Genomic DNA, 19,298 nt, shown 5'->3' on the forward strand with positions numbered 1-19,298 from the left:
GTAAGCATGTAAACATTAGCACAGACCTTATATGGATATAGCAGACAACTTTTTATGTAGGATCTTGCAGTGTATATAAATTAGCCCTTGTGAATAATGCCTTGGAGGTTCCCTTTGTAGTCGCCCTACTCAGCACCTTTCTAACTTAGTACTTTGATATCTTCATATGAACTCAGAGACATTTTCTCATACAAGAAACCATTAATTTTTATTTTATGTACACGCACAGCACAAAATATTCTTCCACAGTGTCTATCACCTCTACTTTTTCTCTACTTTATCTCCTGCCTCCAGCTTTGGGCTTTCTTGTGCCTCCCGATGGGCTGGGAAAGCTTCCCAGGGGCTGCTGAGATCAAACTTTCGGAATTCCTGTGACAACTGAACAGGCTCTGCTACCACGCGTTTCACTTCATCATCATAACGGACCTTGGAGGAGACAAAGGATATCACATTCAACCGTCTTCAAGATGCAGACAATAAAACACACTGCATATTTTGAAGCACATTTTTCACAGAGCATGCAAATTAAACTAAGCATATGTTGAAAAAAATTAAATAATCTTCAGTAAAACCATTTGAATATACCAGTCCATGGAGAAAGTGTGTGAAAAGTGACGACATGTTTCGATTTGAAAGCAGAAGTGACGTAACATTCTTTTACGTCTGTTGTGTGATGAGAAACCTTGCCAACAGGTGGGAAGCCTCACTTTGCTCATTCACTGCCTGCGCTGCTAGTAATACGGAGTCATATCAGAGCTTACTGAGTTTCAAAGAGGGCAAACTGTTGGTGCCCGCATAGCTGGTGCCTCTGTGACTAAAGTTGCCAATTTATTTGCGGTGTTGCGAGGTACAGTATCAAATTATTTTGTGATATGATGGCATATACAGTTTCCAGGAAAATGTCATCCAATATGCATTAGCGCGGCCGACTTGGTCAACTGACTGAAAGTGACAAAAGGACATTGCACCAGATTGTGACCAGGAATAAGAAAACAACTGCTGCAAAAGTGACTGCAGCTCAATCTCAGACTTCCAAAGCCCGTGTCCACAAAAACTGTGCGATTTCTAAACCATTAGTAACCGATATTAATGCTCAGAAGAGGAGAGAGTGGGGCAACCCCCATAAATTGTAGACTATCGATCAATGGAAGACTAATATGGTCCGATGAATCGAGCTTCACACTGTTACCAACCACCAGATGTTTTCACGTGTGGCGAACACCGTTCCAAGCATGCGACCATGATGGTCTTGTGCCAACGGTAAAGAATAGTGGTGGCACAATCATGATTTGAGCAGCAATATCTTGGTATTCAGCAGGCCACATCATCACCTTGAAAGGTAGAGTTACTGCCAGCAACGATGTACAATTTTTGGCCAATCACGTGCACTCCATGGTGCAGACATTGGGGTTGATTTACTAAAACCGGAGAGTGCAAAATCTGGTGTAGCTCTGCATAGAAACCAATCAGCTCCCAGGTTTGTTTTGTCAAAGCATAACTGAACAAGCTGAAGGTAGAAGCTGATTGGCTACCATGCACAGATGCCAGAGCAATAATGAAAGTGGTAGACCTCCCCTGTAACTCTAGACTAGTAACCTGCAGAAATTTTTAAAGTGTCGCCCATGGAGATCTTTAAGTACCGTAGTTTGGCGCCATTCCACAAGCGTGCGCAAATTTGAAGCATGAAATATTAGGTATCTGTTTACTTGGCATAACATCACCTTTCGCAAATATTGGGGTATATATTGTGCTTTGTATTTTAATTAATTATAGTGTATTATGTCCACAAAAAATAAGTTTGAAAAAACTAATTTTCTAGCAAAAAATACAGATTTTTACTTGTAAACAAAAGATTGACAGGAAAAGGCCTTAGCCTTAATTGGTTAATAAAGTTTTAGCCAGCCCTTGGTTCATCTGTATGAGCAGGCACAGTTTATGAATTTTGGGCCCAGGACAATAAGGAGCTTGCAGGAAGGTATGACACAGCGTAATCATGTCACCATAATAGTTATTTTTGGTGTAAATTTCCATTGAAGGAAACTTACCTCCACGTATCCAGAGAGAGGGAAATCTTTTCGGAAAGGATGACCTTCAAAGCCATAATCTGTGAGGATTCTTCTCAGATCTGGGTGATTGGCAAAAAACACACCATACATGTCCCAAACCTACAAGGAAAGAAAAGTCATGGTTGCATTAGCTACACAGGTTAAAAAAAAAAAAAAAAAGGAGAGAACTACCTGTAGTGCAGAAATGGATTAGAGATGCCATCCATGGTATGGTACGCACTTACTCTACTCCTATACACGGAGCATGTACAAGCAGATTAGTCAGGCTGTTCTATTATAACTGGTTCATGTACAGTAAGGGAACCTATATCCATGTATGTCAGGATTAGCATGAATGACCAGGCAGCTTTAATCCAAAGAGAAGTATCTCAAAGTGTGTATATTTTAAGCGATATTCACGGAAAAGTGATAGTGTCTGTGTAAACGGGCCCCCGACACTCTGATACTTACATTGCCATCACTCCGCCACAGTTACTTCCTCTGTCACTAAAAATCCCAGTGTTGGATGCTAAAGGGGAGTGTTGATGTAGCTCCTTTTGGTCATATGACAGTGCTTTTGGCCTATTCATTTGATGCTAGACAAGAGCACTGTTACATTGAAAAAGATTACGCGTTCCCTGGAATACTGGAAGGTGCACTCAACAGCACTCAGTATACTAGCATCAGTTCCACCGCTCTCCTGAAGGTGTGCAACTGTCCAGATGTCATTGGTGTTGCCCTATATGTTTCCTTGTGATTGCATATTTCTATCTGAACCTCAGGAAGTCCAATCATGACTAAACAAGTAGGACAGAGCAAGTGACATCAAAATGAGATAGAGAGACAGAGAGATAGAGAGACACACAACACTGATGCTAGTATACAGAGTGCTTATGAAAGGCACCTTGGCAAGCATAATATAATTTTTTTTTTTTTTTTAAATGTAACGATTTTACATTATGGGTCTATTTATCTAACATAACTGGGTTGAAAATCAAGCGTGTTTTGACCTCCTCCTGTAATAAGAGGTCAAAAAATTCTGTTGAGTGTGTTTGGGGCATAAGGATTGCAATGGTCTTTTTCACAAATGAAAAGCACGTTGATGGGGACTATTTTTGAACTAATAGTGTTATTTTTTTATAATATGTCTGTAATGGCACTTTATAGCATTTTTGCTGTGTTTCTTTTATATTTTGTAATCTGTACAGCTGCTTGTAGTAACAAGGGGATTGTATAAGGCAATTAAGCACAGATCACTGCAGATTTAGGTAGATTTAGGCAGGCCATAGACAGTGTAAATTTTTTTGCCTGCAACCACGGGTTGCAGGAAAGAAATCCTAAACTATTCCCCACATCAACACAGAGTGTTGACAGGGGAATCCCTCCTGCCGAGCAATTGTCTTCTCCCATCGAAGGGGCGGGAGCGTGCTTGGGAAGCGCGCTATTGCAGCCGCTTGCAATAATCACAAGCAAATCTGGCAGGCTGATTGTACCCAAGTTGATCAATCGATCAAATTGGTACATTCAGCCTGCCATTAATGGTTCTAATCTCAGGAGGTTCCTGCTGAACCATGTATGGCCGGCCTTAGTTACTTTTGATGGTTAAAGAGACCATATTACATACACTGCAAAGTCAGTGTTCACATTACACATCTCAGACAAAGGCAGTGATAAGTGAATCCTCACCTCTCTCTCATACCAGTTTGCTGCTTTGTGTACCGACACAATGGACTCCACAGGAGTAAGTTCATCTGCGTAAGTCTTAACGCGGATCCTGGCGTTAAATCTCAAAGAAAGCAAGTTGTAAATGATCTGAAAAAGAACAAATGAATCAAATTAAAAAGCTAAGGGTGGACAAACCACACAGGACAGTGTGAAAGGAGCTCACAAAAGACAATTGTTTTATTCAAAATGGAAGTTTAATATGCTTATTTTTTTGTATTCCCTGGTTCGACAACATGCTAAAAAATGATTAAATAAGACACTTCCATTTTCATTATACATCTTAGTTTGGACACAGTGATCTCATCACTAGATATGTGTGCTTCTCTATGCAATGCAGGCAGATCATGGCTGGTAAGAGGGGCTAGCAGCTTCCTGAAAAGATTAATCTTTGGTAACGCCAATGTGTGATAATGAGCCTCCATGACTGAAGGAACTGAAATGCTTTGAATAGAAGGGGCAGGCCAGGAACGGTAAGGCTGGGAAGGAAACAAGCTAGATGCTGGGTGTCTTCCAGCCAGGAAATGAGACAGGCTATATCTCACCTGCAGGAACAAGAGGTTATGGGTACTGACTGTATCAATTTAAAAATTGCTTTTAAAGCAGCAATAAACTGCAGCTTAAAAAAAAAAAAAAGTAAAAGGCAAAATGTGTGAATATGCATTGCATACAAGCACATTATGAAATACTTACCTTTAGAACAAAGCCCTCCAGCGGCACGCTGTCACCTCTGACAGGCCTTCCATCTTCCCCCAGTCTTCCTTCTGGGTTCGTGGGCTCTGGCTGTATGAGTGGTGCATGTGCGCTGAAGCCCTCGGCTGCGGCACAGAGCTCTGAAGGATGGGCACTGTATGCCTGACCTTCAAAACACAGGCATCGGTGACGTCACCACCTGCATGCAGTGTGAATATCTCCTAAACACTGCAAGTTTATAAGATATTCACTGTACCTACAGGTAAGCCTTATTATAGGCTTATCTGTAGGTACAACTTAAAAAAAAAAGACTTTACTACCACTTTAAGAAGAAGCAATAGAAACATGTTTATGCTTCTCAAAGATCTACTGACATCAAGTTGTTTAGGGTTTATCATGAGGAAGGCCTTTTTCTAGCAGCTTAGAGTGGACTTCCAGCCAAACTCTGACTAGTCCTAAATCTACTCCAAACCCCATTCTAAGCCTATTCTATCTACCCTGTATATGAAAAGATATATATAGATCTATACTTACCTATTCTGAAGCCACTCCAGTCTGGTCACACGATTGGCTTCCAGTATCGGCTTTAGTGTAGAGGAGGGAGATCATTGCCCAGGCTCTGCAGACGTTGTCGCTGCCTCTCCTTTACATTGAAATCAGCACTGGGAGAGAAGTCACCTGATCATGTGACCACACCGGAGCGGCTTCAGAATAGGCAAGTATACAAATCTTTCCTTTTACAGGGTAGATAGAATAGTCTTAAGATTTAGGCTTAGCTAGGGTATGACTGGAATTCCACTTTAATCCTTTAACACTTTTGAACCTTTTTTAATCCTTTTTAACCTGAACGCAGAAAATTAAATGCTGGTTTTCAGGCATTTTGTTCGTGACTCAATCGATGTCCCAGTGAGCAAAGCCACAGAAAAATGATGGGTAGCTGCAGTCCGATTCCAATATGTCATTGCAAAGCACCCGTAAAAAAAAAAAATAGAAAACTCCAATAAAAAAAATTTTAAAAAATCTAAATAAAAGTAATGAGCAAGTTATAAAAATAGCTGTGCATCTGCAGTTTGTGTTAGAAAGCATGGCTTTGCAGAAAAGCTAACAATTTCACTTCACATTTCAGATCTCTTAGTTTTTTTAAGCTGGCTTGTTTTACAAAGGCTTATTTATGGCCACACTAGCCTGATTTGAGCAAAAAAATAGACACTCCCAGATTCAACAAAGGCAATTAGTATAGCAGATGGAAACTGGAGGTAAGGGGAATTTAAACATTAAGCTAAGAAAAAAAAGGAAAGAAAAAGGAGGCTTTTGGGGCCTGATAGTATGCAAGCGTCCTGACAATTTTGTCACCGACTGCCAGAACTCACCTCAAAGCGATTCTCTCTTGTTGGGATATCCACAGCAGTCAAATCAGCCATGTTTTTGAACTGAGCATTTGTGTGGTCACGAAGAAACGTTAAGACTGGTATAACCCCATCAGGGTGGATCATGATTTCCAATTCTCCAAAGCAAGTCACCTAAGAAACAAAACCACTCATTGGTTACACAGTAATTTAAATATATCACATAGAAAGTCGCAGTCTGAATCAAACTGCGGATCCTTGTGGGTTTCCACGGTGAACGACATCATGCGCATGAAGGAAATGTTAGTGTTGGACAATGACACCTTTGAGAAATATACATTTTTATGGTATATTTGGATGCATTTCTCCACTTCCAACGCCCTCAAAGAGATGTTATCATCTAATGGTGGTTCAGTGACCATGCCATCCTAGTCCTCCAACAGGATGTGCCACCTCATCCCTTATTACTATAGAATACAGACAATATTTATTTTACCACATATTGTTTACATGTTAAACCTATATGTGAAACATATGCCATAACCAGTCATTTTTTTCACTGCTCTCAATTGTGTAATATGCTTGCACTTTAGGTTCATGACCTTTTCTATACCTTGAAGTGGCCTCATCTTTTTATTTTTTTGTTATGTTGTAAAATAAAGATATATTTGCTTCTACAGTGAGGGAAAAAAGTATTTGACCCCCTGCTGATTTTGTGTGTTTGCCCACTGACAAAGAAATGATCAGTTTATAATTTTATCCAGAAAAACGCATTTCAAAAGAGTTATAAATTGATTTGCATTTTAATGAGTGAAATAAGTATTTGATCCCTTTGCAAAACATGACTTAGTACTTGGTGGCAAAACCCTTGTTGGCAATCACAGAGCTCAGACGTTTCTTGTAGTTGGCCACTAGGTTTGCACACATTTCAGGAGGGATTTTGTCCCACTCCTCTTTGCGGATCCTCTCCAAGTCATTAAGGTTTAGAGGCTGACGTTTGGTAACTAGAACCTTCAGCTCCCTCCACATATTTTCTATAGGATTAAGGTCTGGAGACTGGCTAGGCCACTCCAGGACCTTAATGTGCTTCTTCTTGAGCCACTCCTTTGTTGCCTTGGTCATATGTTTTGGGTCATTGTCATGCTCCAATGACCCATTTTCAATGCCCTGGCTGAGGGAAGGAGGATCTCAACCAAGATTTGATGGTACATGGTCCTGTCCATCGTCATTTTGATGCGGTGAAGTTGTTCTGTCCCCTTAGCAGAAAAAAAAACCCAAAGCATAATGTTTCCACCTCCATGTTTGACGGTGGGGATGGTGTTCTTGGGGTAACAGGCAGTATTCCTGCGCTTCCACCACACACGGCGAGTTGAGTTGATGTCAAAGAGCTCGATTTTGGTCTCATCTGACCACAACACTTTCACCCAGTTCTCCTCTGAAACATTCAGGTTAGCAAAATTCAGACAGGCCTGTACATGTGCTTTCTTGAGCGGGGGGACCTAGAGAGCTGATTGGAGGAAAGGCACACATACAACCCCCTCCACATAGGCAGAGGAACGAAGGCGTAGCGTGTTACCAATTGTTTTATTGGTGACTATGCTCCCAGCTGCCTTGAGATCATTGACAAGATTCTCCTGTGTAAATCTGGGCTGATTGCTCACCATTCTCATGATCATTGAAACTCTACGAGGTGAGATCTTGGATGGAGCCCCAGACTGAGGGAGATTGACAGTTATTTTGGGTTTCTTCCATTTGCAAATAAATCGCACCAACTGTTGTCACGCTCTCACCAAGCTATTTGGCGATGGTCTAGTAGCCCATTCCAGCCTTGTGTAGGTCTACAATCTTGACATCCTTGGACAGCTCTTTGGTCTTGGCCATGGTGGAGAGATTGGAATCTGATTATTTGCTTCTGTGGACAGGTGTCTTTTATACAGGTAACAAGCTGAAATTAGGAGCACTCCCTTTAAAAGTGCTCCTAATATCAGCTCGTTATCTTTATAGAAGACACCTGGGAGCCAGAAATCTTGCCAATTGATAGGGGATCAATTACTAATTTCACCCATTAAAATGCAAATCAATTTATAGCTTTTTTGAAATGCGTTTTTCTGGATATTTATGTTGTTATTCTGTTTCTCACTGTTAAAATAAAACTACCATTAAAATTTTAGACTCATCATTTCTCTGTCGGTGGGCAAATGTACAAAATCAGCAGGGAATCAAATACTTTTTCCCCCCTCACTGTAAATCAAACTACTGAAAGTGGACAGACCACAGCTAAACCAAACACAAACGTAGAATATTTCTACACATATAGGCTCAATGCACACTAGCATTTTTTTAAGCTCCTAGAAGCTGTTATTAGCATTTTTTTATGCTCGAAGAAGCTAAATAGTGTTATCCTATATGTCCACACTACATTAGGCTATTAGCATCTTTTGAGCTTCAGCATCTAGGAGTAGGGGAAAAAAAAAGAGAATAGTTTTTTGGAGCATTTTTCCAGCAGAAAAAAAAAGCTGAATGCATCAAAAAGCTAGAGGTGCGCATCTTCACTGGTCTCATGATTCGATTACGATTTTCCTTTCAACGATTCATGATGCATCACGATTACTGTCCGTGGTTTTCATAAAAAAATTAATTACACATCCCATTTACATTACACAGCCCCCCACCCCCCATTTACATTACACAGCACATTTATGTTATACAGCCCCCCATTTACATTACACAGCCCCCCATTTACATTACACAGCACATTTATGTTATACAGCCCCCCATTTACATTACACAGCACATTTATGTTATACAGCCCCCCATTTACATTACACAGCCCCCCATTTACATTACACAGCACATTTATGTTACACAGCCCCCCATTTACATTATTCCTTCCTACAGTGTGTAAGGGTTCATGTAAACCGATGCCTCTACCTTATTATCTCCGATCTCTCAGCGTTAGTCACAGTCATGTCTGGCTGGGAGGAGAATGGTTGGCCAGAGGGCACATGAGTGTGAGCAGCGCTGAGAGAGCGGAGATAATAAGGTAGAGGCATCGGTTTACATGAACCCTTACACACTGTAGGAAGGAATGCATGAAACAGAGGGACTGACAGTGATTTGTTTTAGCTTTAGGAGTGCATGGGCAGGGCTGTCCCGGGAGAGGCACGGGGAGCCGGGATGACGTCATCCATGCAATCGATGCGGCCCGTTCCCTAAATCGATGCTGCATTGATTATTTTCCACACCCCTATTAAACGCTACTAAAGTGCTCCCAACAGCTTTTTTTGAGCATTTTTTCCTTCGTGTACTGTAAAAAGGCTAATAAAAAGCTTCTAAAACGCTACTAGAAGCTGGCACAAAAACTCTATTATCAGAATTTTTCATCCAGCGTTTTTTTCTAGCATTTTTTTAATAAAAAAAACGCTAGTGTGCATGGAGCCATAAAGCATATATCCTGATGTTAAAGAAGTTGTAAAGGCAGGAGGTTTTTTACCTTAATGAATTTTCTGCATTAACCACTTGAGCTCAACCCAGTTATACCCCCCTTCACTACCAAGCCATTTTTTGCAGTTCGGCACTAAGCTTCTTTAACTAGCGATTACATGGTCATGCAATGCTGTACGCAAACAAACTAAAAAAGACCCAACATTTTCTATTTCTACTATAAAATATATCCAATAAAAAGAAAAAAAAAAAAGTCTTCATAAATTTTGGCCAAAATGTATTCTGCTACATGTCTTTGGTAAAAAAAAAAAAAAAAAAAACACCACAATAAGTGTATATTGATTTCTTTGCATGTAAGTTATAGTGTCTACAAACTATGATATAGATACTGTAATTTTTAATACTAGTAAGGGCGGCAAAAAAGAAGCCACTGCCCCCACCTATAACTGGCCATTGCAGCAAGCAGCATTGGAAGGCAACATATGTTAGAAAACAGGCCAAGGATAAATCCAAGAAAAATTCCAAGTTCACTTACCAACCAGCCCATGGACAATCGAATTAACCTTTCTAACAGTATGCGTTAAAAACAGGGGTTTAGTCTGCACACATTTGCAAATACATGGGTAAGCTACAGAGCCCCGCCAAGGCACCCTGGTATCTGTAGTCCTATCACTAGCTCATGAGTGACTCCACAATGGAAGCACGTGCATTCTGATGAATAGATGGAGGGCAGGTGGACTGAAGGGAACCCACCCCTTCATAAAGTGGTGCCTAACAATGTGTTAAGTGTTTGCTGTGTGCTGATTTTACTAAGGGATGTACCAGTTTTTACTTCCTACTTTGCAGGGAAACAAAAAAACTGGCACATCGCCACTGTAAGGACAGAGCTCTTTGTTGCTTACAATCACAAGGCTCTGTTCTGTCATCCACTCCACCGATCAGCGGGTCTCGAACATAAATCATTGACTGGAAACCGCTGATAGGCTTGTAATGTTACGAATCACAGCACAGCTGGGACAGTGGGCAGCCTTTACCCGGAAGCGACAGAACATGCATCATGGTCCAGCCCAGACCGGCTGCCCTGCAGCAGTATATCTGGCCACTGGCTCCTGCTGCTGTCAATAAAATCCTGTGAGGAGGGAGCATGTATCTATGGACACAAAAAGACCAACTTGGGAGCAAGACTGCACGAGTGCCCCATAGCTAACAGCTTGCTATGGGGGGACTCAGGAGGGGTTAGGAGCTGAGAGCTCCAGCAGGGGATCTCACAAGAGGAGGTTCAGGGCCACTCTGTGAAAAACCATTGGACAGAGCAGGTAAGTATAATTTTTATTTTAATTAAAAAAAAAAAAATAAAATAAATAAAAACTTTACAATCACTTTAATTCCATATAGTGGTAAAATGTTGCCTTACAAAGTATAAGTCCTTGCACCAGTAAAATTTACAGATGAATGTCCCTAGCACCAGTACAGTATAAACGCTTTCGCTGAAACAATGGAAACATTACAACACAACTCCCTCCCTCACCACACCCATTTTGGATAGAGTGGGGTTAGAAGTTATGTCAGATTTTAAATGATGTATGTGACCCCGATGGGGGGGGATTTCCTCTTACTTTCTGTTAACAAGCCATGGGTATTAGCCGCTGAACCACTTTATTCTACATATGAAGCCATAAAATGGCAGAACTGCAACGGTCCAAATTTCATCATTGCTAGCTCTAATTCACACCTTAGTGTTTGGTAGCTCGAAGCTTGAAGCAACAAGCAAAATCCCATTCATTTCAATGGCCTCTGTTCACGCTCAGATGTGAAGAGCCATTGAAATGAATGGGATTTTGCTTGTTGAGCGTCCTCGAGCTTCAAGTATTGAGCTACAAAACGCTCAGGTGTGAATGAAGAGAAAACTGCCACCTGAAGGCTTTCTTGCAAGATCCCGATTGGAATAATTTGGTAGTACATGGTAACAATTTCACAGCAGGCCCATCCTCCTGACCAGCCACCATCTAGAACAGAGATATGCAATTAGCGGACCTCCAGCTGTTGCAGAACTACAAATCCCATGAGGCATAGCAAGACTCTGACAGCCACAAGCATGACACCCAGAAGCAGAGGCATGATGGGATTTGTAGTTTTGCAACAGCTGGAGGTCCGCTAATTGCATATCCCTGATCTAGAGAAACACTGTAGTCAATTATGTTCCAAAAATAATTAATTGGCTGGACTTCCAATATGCTGGTGGCCCCGTCAGCCACCTCCAGCAGGACATCCTTTGAAGAAGAAGCTGGAGCAAAAATTGTTGGCTTAACATTGGCTGCATCCAATCATATGCAGCCGCTGTTCAGGTACTCTGACAGGTGCTGGGTACAGCTGTCAGAGTACAACAGCCACAGAAGAAGATTTCACTGTCGACGCTGTATAGTGTGCACGGGGAAATCTGCTCGATTATTTTTGATTGGCCTATGGGCTAAAAGAAAATATTGTGTGTGTATATCCAGCTTTACTCTTTGAAATAAGGGGTGATGGTAGTTTCTCAAAGTGCATGTCACCCTACTAACCTGCACTTGCTGAACATACTTTGGCAGAATTTCAGACACATATTCCCCAAATGCGGACAGTTGATTCTGTAACACTGGATTGACAGGCCGAACCGTTGCTGAAAGAAAGAACGAACATCAATAAGACAATATGGAAACAATGACACAGTTATAACTTAGTTTTTTCAGTTTCAGATAGCAGAGGGTTAGAATCTTGGTCAAATTTAAGGGTCCCTGTCATGATTAATGGAAGTTGCCATCACTAAATGCTCCTTTGAGAATGCTAATTACCTGGATGTCTTTCTGAAGCTTTGTTTTCAATGCTGTTCCAGTTGCTGACCTGGGACAGGTATAGAGATAAGTAGTTCTGACATTCATTTACAGCATGCTTGGTCTGGACTGTGACTAAAACATGTTAAAGTTGGCAACAGACAGGCATCTACCATTTTCAAAAGTAATGGAAGCCCCATGTTTTTCCAATGTCTTTTGTATGTATGCCCGCAGAGAGCCACCTTCACCGAAAACACCTAAAGTGAGCAGAAATCATCCTTATGGGGCACAGACAAGTATAAAGTCTGCTTGATTTCCAATACCTTTTAAGCCACTGTTCCAGAAGCAACAGATATTAAAAACGCCTGATCTGCATATTTGTTCCCGGTCTATAATGCCTGTTGGACTGTGTGTTGGACAGCCAGGCAAATTGCATTTTCATTCTGAAAAATCTGAAATAGCAGCTTACAAAATTTCAAGTTTAAACAGTTTAAGACCAGGCTTTTTCTGCCACTTTGTTTACAAGCTTAAACCCCCAAACATTATGCATTTATTTTATAGCAGAAACCCCAGGGAATAAAATGGCGATTGTTGCAATTTTTTTATGTCACAAGGTATTTGTGCAGCGGTTTTGCAAACGCAATTTTTTAAAATAAAATACACTTTAATGAAAAGCAAAACACAATATTTACCCCAATTTTTTGGGGAAATTGTGAAAGATGATGTAACGGCGAGTAAATAGATACCAAACATGTCACGCTTTAAAATTGCGCACGCTCGCGGAATGGCAACAAACTATGGTTCTTAAAAATCTTCATAGGTGATGCTTTAAACGCCTTTACAGGCTACCTGTTTGGAGTTACAGAGGAGGTCTAACACTAGAATTATTGCTCTTGTGCTAACGTTCTCGGCAATACCTCACATGTGTTGCGAATACCGTTTACATATGCATGTGCGACTTACGTATGCATTCGCTTCTACACGCGAGCTTGGAGGAATGGGGCGCTTTAAAAAAATAAATAAATCTTATTCATTTTACTTTTACATTGTCCATTTTTTTTTTTACTTATTTTTATTCCTATTACCAGGAATGTAAACATCCCTTGTAATATAAATAAGGATGACAGAACCTCTTTATGGAGAGATCTGGGGTAAAAAAAGACCCCAAATCTCTCCTTGACCTTTAAAAACGGTGCGAACTCCAAAAGGGTCCTGTGCATTTTTGGGTCTGGTTCAGGTGCAAATTCAGGCAACAATTCGGACCTGAATTGCACTTGAACCAGTGAACAGAAACGCATCAGACCCCATGCTGAAAACAGCGGCCATACATATGTGAACCCGGCCTAAAGCATTCTCTGCATTAAGGAACAGAACCTTTTATGTGCAGCTCCCCCCATGCCCTCCCAAATACTAACCAGAGTCCGATCTCAGTCCAGTACTATGCCCGAGAGCAGTTGGCTCTGCACTCTCCCTCTCTTCACAAGACTCAGTGAGAGCCATTGGCTCCTGCTGCTGTCAATCAAATCTAGTGAGGAGGGATCGGGGGGGGCTGTGCAGCACTATGTATGTCAATAGACACACACAGCATAGCTCAGAATCAAGGTCACACAATCCGCTTGCTTATAGGGCACTTGGGAGGCAGGGGGAGCTATGAGTGCCAGTGGGGAACCCAGATGAAGAGGTTTGGGGCTACTCTGTGCAAAACCAAAATGCACAGAGCAAGTAAGTATAATTTTTTTTTTTTTTTTTTTTTTAAATAACAAAGAGAACCTTTACAAATACTTTAAAACATAAAACAAATTAGTAGCATAATTGTCTTCTTATTAAATGACATGCTTAAAGCTTTTAAAAGAAATGGCAACTTACGCTTTGTCTCTGAAGTTGTGCCTTCACAGCGTAATTGGGGTAGCACACGGAGGGCAGAAGCTGGAAATTAAAAGACAACCAGTTAGGATTCCCATTCAAACAACAAATGATGGCATGCAAAGCTTATGAAGCAGACATGCAAGACCAAAACTAACCAAAAAGAAAACTAAGTTCCTAGATTTCAGAAACATTGTAAGGCTCAATAGACTTACACAGACAGGCATGGTAAAAAAAATACCAATTTCAGCAGTAGGAGTAAGACTCTTAGACCCCTTTGCAGGTGTTAGCGGAAAAGTGCAGCTAGTTTTAGCGGCGCTTTACCGCTGTTAAAGCTTTTCGGCCGCTGACGGGGTGCTTTTAACCCCCTCTAGCGGCCGAGAAAAAGGTTAATAGCGCCCGTTTTGAGGCCCTTCAGCAATTCATTTCATGGGCAGGGCATTTTGGGATCGGTGAATACACCGCTCCTGTACCGCTCCAAAGGCGCTGCTTGCAGGACTTTTTTCCCCGTCCTGCAAGCACACCGCCCCATTGTGAAAGCACTCGGCCTTTCACACTGGGGAGGCATAAGACAAGAGCTCCTTGAAGCACACGCCCGCACAGCTCTGCAATGGATCAAAGAGCAAGAAAGAGTCCTGGACAGCCGCACACTGATACAACACCTTTATTTGTAAATTAAAATCCAAAACAGTCAGTCCATATGATGCAGAGGCGAATAGCTAACGCGTTTCACACCGTGTGTAGGTGCTTAATCATAGCTAGGAGGCATGAGTGGTGCTTTACAGGTGCTATTTTTAGCGCCAAAACACCTGAAAAGCGCCCCAGTGTGAAAGGGATCTAAGGCTTCATTAACAACATACACACTTAACCACTTCCCGACTGCACTATAGCCGAATGACGCGGCACACTCTCTGATCGCTGTGTCCTCTGGACACAGCTGATCAGAGATCGGGGTAAAGGGCCAATCACAGCAGCCCTTTAACACGTGATCAGCTGTGTCCAATCACAGCTGATCACAATGTAAACACACTTGCTGATTATCGCAAATCCTTTCCTCACGCGCTGTCATGCATCTACACTAAAAATCAGGGCACTGATCATCAGCATCCTGATGATCAGTGCAGTTCCAACAGTACCGCCTCATCAGTGAAGGAGAAAAATTACTTATTTGCAAAATTTTAGAACAAAAACTAAGAAACCTTTTTTTTTTTTTCCCAAAATGTTTAGTCTTTTTTTCATTTGTTTAGCAAAAAATAAAAACCCCAATGGTGATTACATACCACCAAAAAAAGCTAAGTGTGTGAAAAAAAAAAATGATAAAAATTTCATATGGGTACAGTGTTGCATGACCGTGCATTTGTCATACAAATTGCGACAGCGCTGAAAGCTGGCCTGGGCAGGAAGGGGGTAAAAGAGCCCAGAGGGCAAGTGGATAAAAACTGATGGAAAAAATGTGCAGCTTTGAGTCGCATAGGCCTGTTCACACCATGTACACACGTATTTATTGTGTAAGGCCCTGGAAGGACACAAAGAAAACCATTGCTTTCTATGTGCCCTGTTCACACCATAACATTGCTAATACTTCAGTTTTCTTTCTTTTCTACACAGAAACGTGCAACAAATTCTCTGCAAGAGCACAAAGAAAACAATTGTTCTCTATGTGCCCTGTCCACACCACAATGTTGATGTCATGTCAGTTTTTCCCCCATGCAGGAAACTGCATACGCGTTGCAGATTCCTTCGCAGCAACAAATCCTCATACGATACCAGTGTGGTGGTGTGAACAGGGCACATAGAGAACAGTTTTCTTTGTGCTCTTGCAGAATTTGTGTAGAGAAACTTACGTCATTGCACATGGATGTGAACAAGGCCTTTAGGTAGAGGAGAACCAAGTTTAAAATTCTATATATAGAGAGAGAGAGATGTAGAGAGAGAGAGATGTAGAGAGAGAGAGATGTAGAGAGAGAGAGATGTAGAGAGAGAGAGATGTAGAGAGAGAGAGATGTAGAGAGAGAGAGATGTAGAGAGAGAGAGATGTAGAGAGAGAGAGGTGTAGAGAGAGAGGGAATATAGAGAGAGAGAGAGAGAGAGAGAATAGAGAGAGAGAGACTATAGAGAGAGAGAGAGACTATAGAGAGATAGAGAGAGAATATAGAGAGAGAGATAGAGAGAGAATATAGAGATAGAGAGAGAGAGATAGAGAGAGAAATAGATAGATACACATCCCGGCACAACTGTTAACATACTTTAATGTTCAAGCAGACATTCCAACAAAAACTTTTTTCAAAGTTTTGGACAGAATGGGAAAGGGAAATACTGTATACTCCGTCAAGTTGTTATTGCTGTATGTAGGTAAGATTTATCCTTATTTCCCGTATAAGTAACAATGGGACAGGAAGTCATGGAAAAGAGAGAGAGGTATAGAGAGAGAGGTATAGAGAGAGAGAGAGGTATAGAGAGAGAGAGAGGTATAGAGAGAGAGAGAGAGGTATAGAGAGAGAGAGAGGTATAGAGAGAGAGAGAGGTATAGAGAGAGAGAGAGGTATAGAGAGAGAGACTATAGAGAGACTATAGAGAGAGACTATAGAGAGATAGAGAGAGAATATAGAGATAGAGAGATAGAGAGAGAAATAGATAGATACACATCCCGGCACAACTGTTAACATACTTTAATGTTCAAGCAGACATTCCAACAAAAACTTTTTTCAAAGTTTTGGACAGAATGGGAAAGGGAAATACTGTATACTCCGTCAAGTTGTTATTGCTGTATGTAGGTAAGATTTATCCTTATTTCCCGTATAAGTAACAATGGGACAGGAAGTCATGGAAAAGAGAGAGAGGTATAGAGAGAGAGGTATAGAGAGAGAGAGAGGTATAGAGAGAGAGAGAGGTATAGAGAGAGAGAGAGAGGTATAGAGAGAGAGAGGTATAGAGAGAGAGAGAGGTATAGAGAGAGAGAGAGGTATAGAGAGAGAGAGAGGTATAGAGAGAGAGACTATAGAGAGACTATAGAGAGAGACTATAGAGAGATAGAGAGAGAATATAGAGAGAGAGAGATAGAGAGAGAAATAGATAGATACACATCCCGGCACAACTGTTAACATACTTTAATGTTCAAGCAGACATTCCAACAAAAACTTTTTTCAAAGTTTTGGACAGAATGGGAAAGGGAAATACTGTATACTCCGTCAAGTTGTTATTGCTGTATGCAGGTAAGATTTATCCTTATTTCCCGTATAAGTAACAATGGGACAGGAAGTGATGGAAAATCTAACAGGGACACAACACCAATAAGAACAAGCTGAGCGGGAAAACAGACAGAACTCCAACCAGATTATTACTGTTGTCTGTGTTCATGTTGGCAATTTTTCCAAACTTACCCCCCTTCATGACCAGGCCATTTTTTGTTATGCGGCACTGCGTTACTTTACCCGACAATTGTGCGGTGATGAAACGCTGTACATAAATTAAATCTATTTTCTTTTTTTACCCCCCCCCCCACAAATAGCTTTTTTTTGGTGGTATATGATCACCACTGGGTTTTTACATTTTTTGTGCTATAAAGAAAAAAGAAAAGAAAAAAAAAAAAAAAGAAAAAAGACCAACAATTTTGAAAAGGAAACATTATTTAATTTCTTCTATAAAACATATCCAACAAAAAGAAAAAATGTAAAACTCAAAATTTTATTTTTTCAAAAATTTAAGCCAGCGTTTATTCTGCTACATATTTTTGGTAAAAGAATGGGTTACAGCAAATGTCCTTATGCCAGGCAAAGTTGCTATGAGTTACAGCAGAGGTTCTCTTGCCTAACAAGGTTGCTATAGGTTACAGCACAGAGTCTTATGCCATTCAAGGTTGCTATGGGTTTAAAAAGAAGCCTTCTGCCAAGGAAGGTTGTATCATTTACAGCAGAGGCCCTTATTGCAGGCAAGGTTGCTATGGGTTAAGAAAAGGAGTGTTATGCCGAGTAAGGTTGCTATGGGTTACAGCAGAGGATCTCATTCCAAGCAAGGTTGCTATGTGTTACAGCAGAGAAACAAGGTAGCTAAAGTTTACAGCAGGGGTCCTTCTGCTGAACAAAGGTTGCTATGGGTTACAGAATGGAGCCTTATGTTAAGCTATGGGTTACAGCAGAAGTCTTTATGCTGAGCAAGGTTGCTATGGGCTACAGCAGCGGTTATTTCAAACAAGGTTGCTATGGGTTTCAGCAGAGAGCCTTCTGCTAAGCAAAGTAGCTATAGGTTACAGCAGAGGTTCTTCTGTCCAGCAAAGGTTGCTATGGGTTACACTAAAGGTATTTTTGCCACTCAAGGTTGCTATGGGTTACAGCAGAAAACCTTCTGCCAAGAAAGGTAGCTATGGGTTACAGCAGAGGTTCTCATGCTGAGCAAGGTTGCTATGGCTTACAGAAAAGGTCCTTCTGCCAAACAAGGTTGCTATGAGTTACAGCAGAGTCATACACCATGCAAGGTTGCTATGGGTTTAAAAAGAAGCCTTCTGCCAAGGTAGGTTGTATCATTTACAGCAGAGGCCCTTATTCCAAGCAAGGTTGCTATGGGTTAAGGAAAAGTCTTATGCCGAGCAAGGTTGCTATGGGTTACAGCAGAGGATCTCATTCCAAGCAAGGTTGCTAAGTGTTACAGCAGAGAGCCTTCTGCCAAACAAGGTAGCTAAAGGTTACAATAGAGGCCCTTCCGTTAAGCAAGGTTGCTATGGGTTACAGAGAGGGAGCCTTATGTTAAGCAAGGTTGCTATATGTATCAAAGGGGAGCCTTATGTTAACCAAGGTTGCTATGGATTACAACAAAAGTCTGTCAAGCAAGGTTGCTATGGGTTACAGAAGGGAGCCTTATGCTCAGCAAGACTGCTATGGATTACAGCAGAAGTTCTTATGTTGAGCAAGGTTGCTATGGGTTACAGAACGTCCTTTTGCCAAACAAGGTTGCTATGAGTTACAGCAGAGTGTTATACACCATGCAAGGTTGCTATGGGTTTAAAAAGAAGCCTTCTGCCAAGGTAGGTAGGTATCATTTACAGCAGAGGCCCTTATTTCAGGCAAGGTTGCTATGGGTTACAGCAAAGGTTCTTATTCCAGGCAAGGTTGCTATGCGTTACAGCAGAGAGCCTTCTGCCAAATAAGGTAGAGGTCCTTCTGTTAAGCAAGGTTGCTATGGGTTACAGAGAGGGAGCCTTATGTTAAGCAAGGTTGCTATGGGTTACAGCAGAAGTCCTTATGCTGAACAAGGTTGCTATGGGCTACAGCAGAGGTTATCGTTCCAAGCAAGGTTGCTATGGGTTTCAGCACAGAGCTTTCTGCTAAGCAAAGTAGCTATAGGTTACAGCAGTGGTCCTTCCGCCAAGTAAAGGTTGCTACGGG

At 41.3% G+C, this 19,298-nt stretch overlaps 1 protein-coding gene across 1 annotated transcript in view; it reads right to left on the minus strand.

Annotated features, from left to right (window-relative positions):
* Nucleotides 1-181: 181 nt before the first annotated feature.
* The window catches only part of NDUFS3 (NADH:ubiquinone oxidoreductase core subunit S3), a 19,718-nt gene continuing 601 nt past the window's right edge, over nt 182-19,298 (minus strand). Inside the window, exons 2-7 of the mRNA XM_073604416.1 lie at nt 13,924-13,983; nt 11,809-11,906; nt 5,831-5,980; nt 3,732-3,857; nt 2,046-2,165; nt 182-426 (exon numbers count right to left, since the gene is read on the minus strand). Of these exons, the coding sequence (XP_073460517.1) occupies nt 262-426; nt 2,046-2,165; nt 3,732-3,857; nt 5,831-5,980; nt 11,809-11,906; nt 13,924-13,983 (719 nt within the window). The 3' untranslated portion in view covers nt 182-261. The remainder of the gene's footprint in view (nt 427-2,045; nt 2,166-3,731; nt 3,858-5,830; nt 5,981-11,808; nt 11,907-13,923; nt 13,984-19,298) is intronic.

Source organism: Aquarana catesbeiana, linkage group LG11, assembly GCF_042186555.1.
Source record: "Aquarana catesbeiana isolate 2022-GZ linkage group LG11, ASM4218655v1, whole genome shotgun sequence".
Taxonomy (NCBI): domain Eukaryota; kingdom Metazoa; phylum Chordata; class Amphibia; order Anura; family Ranidae; genus Aquarana; species Aquarana catesbeiana.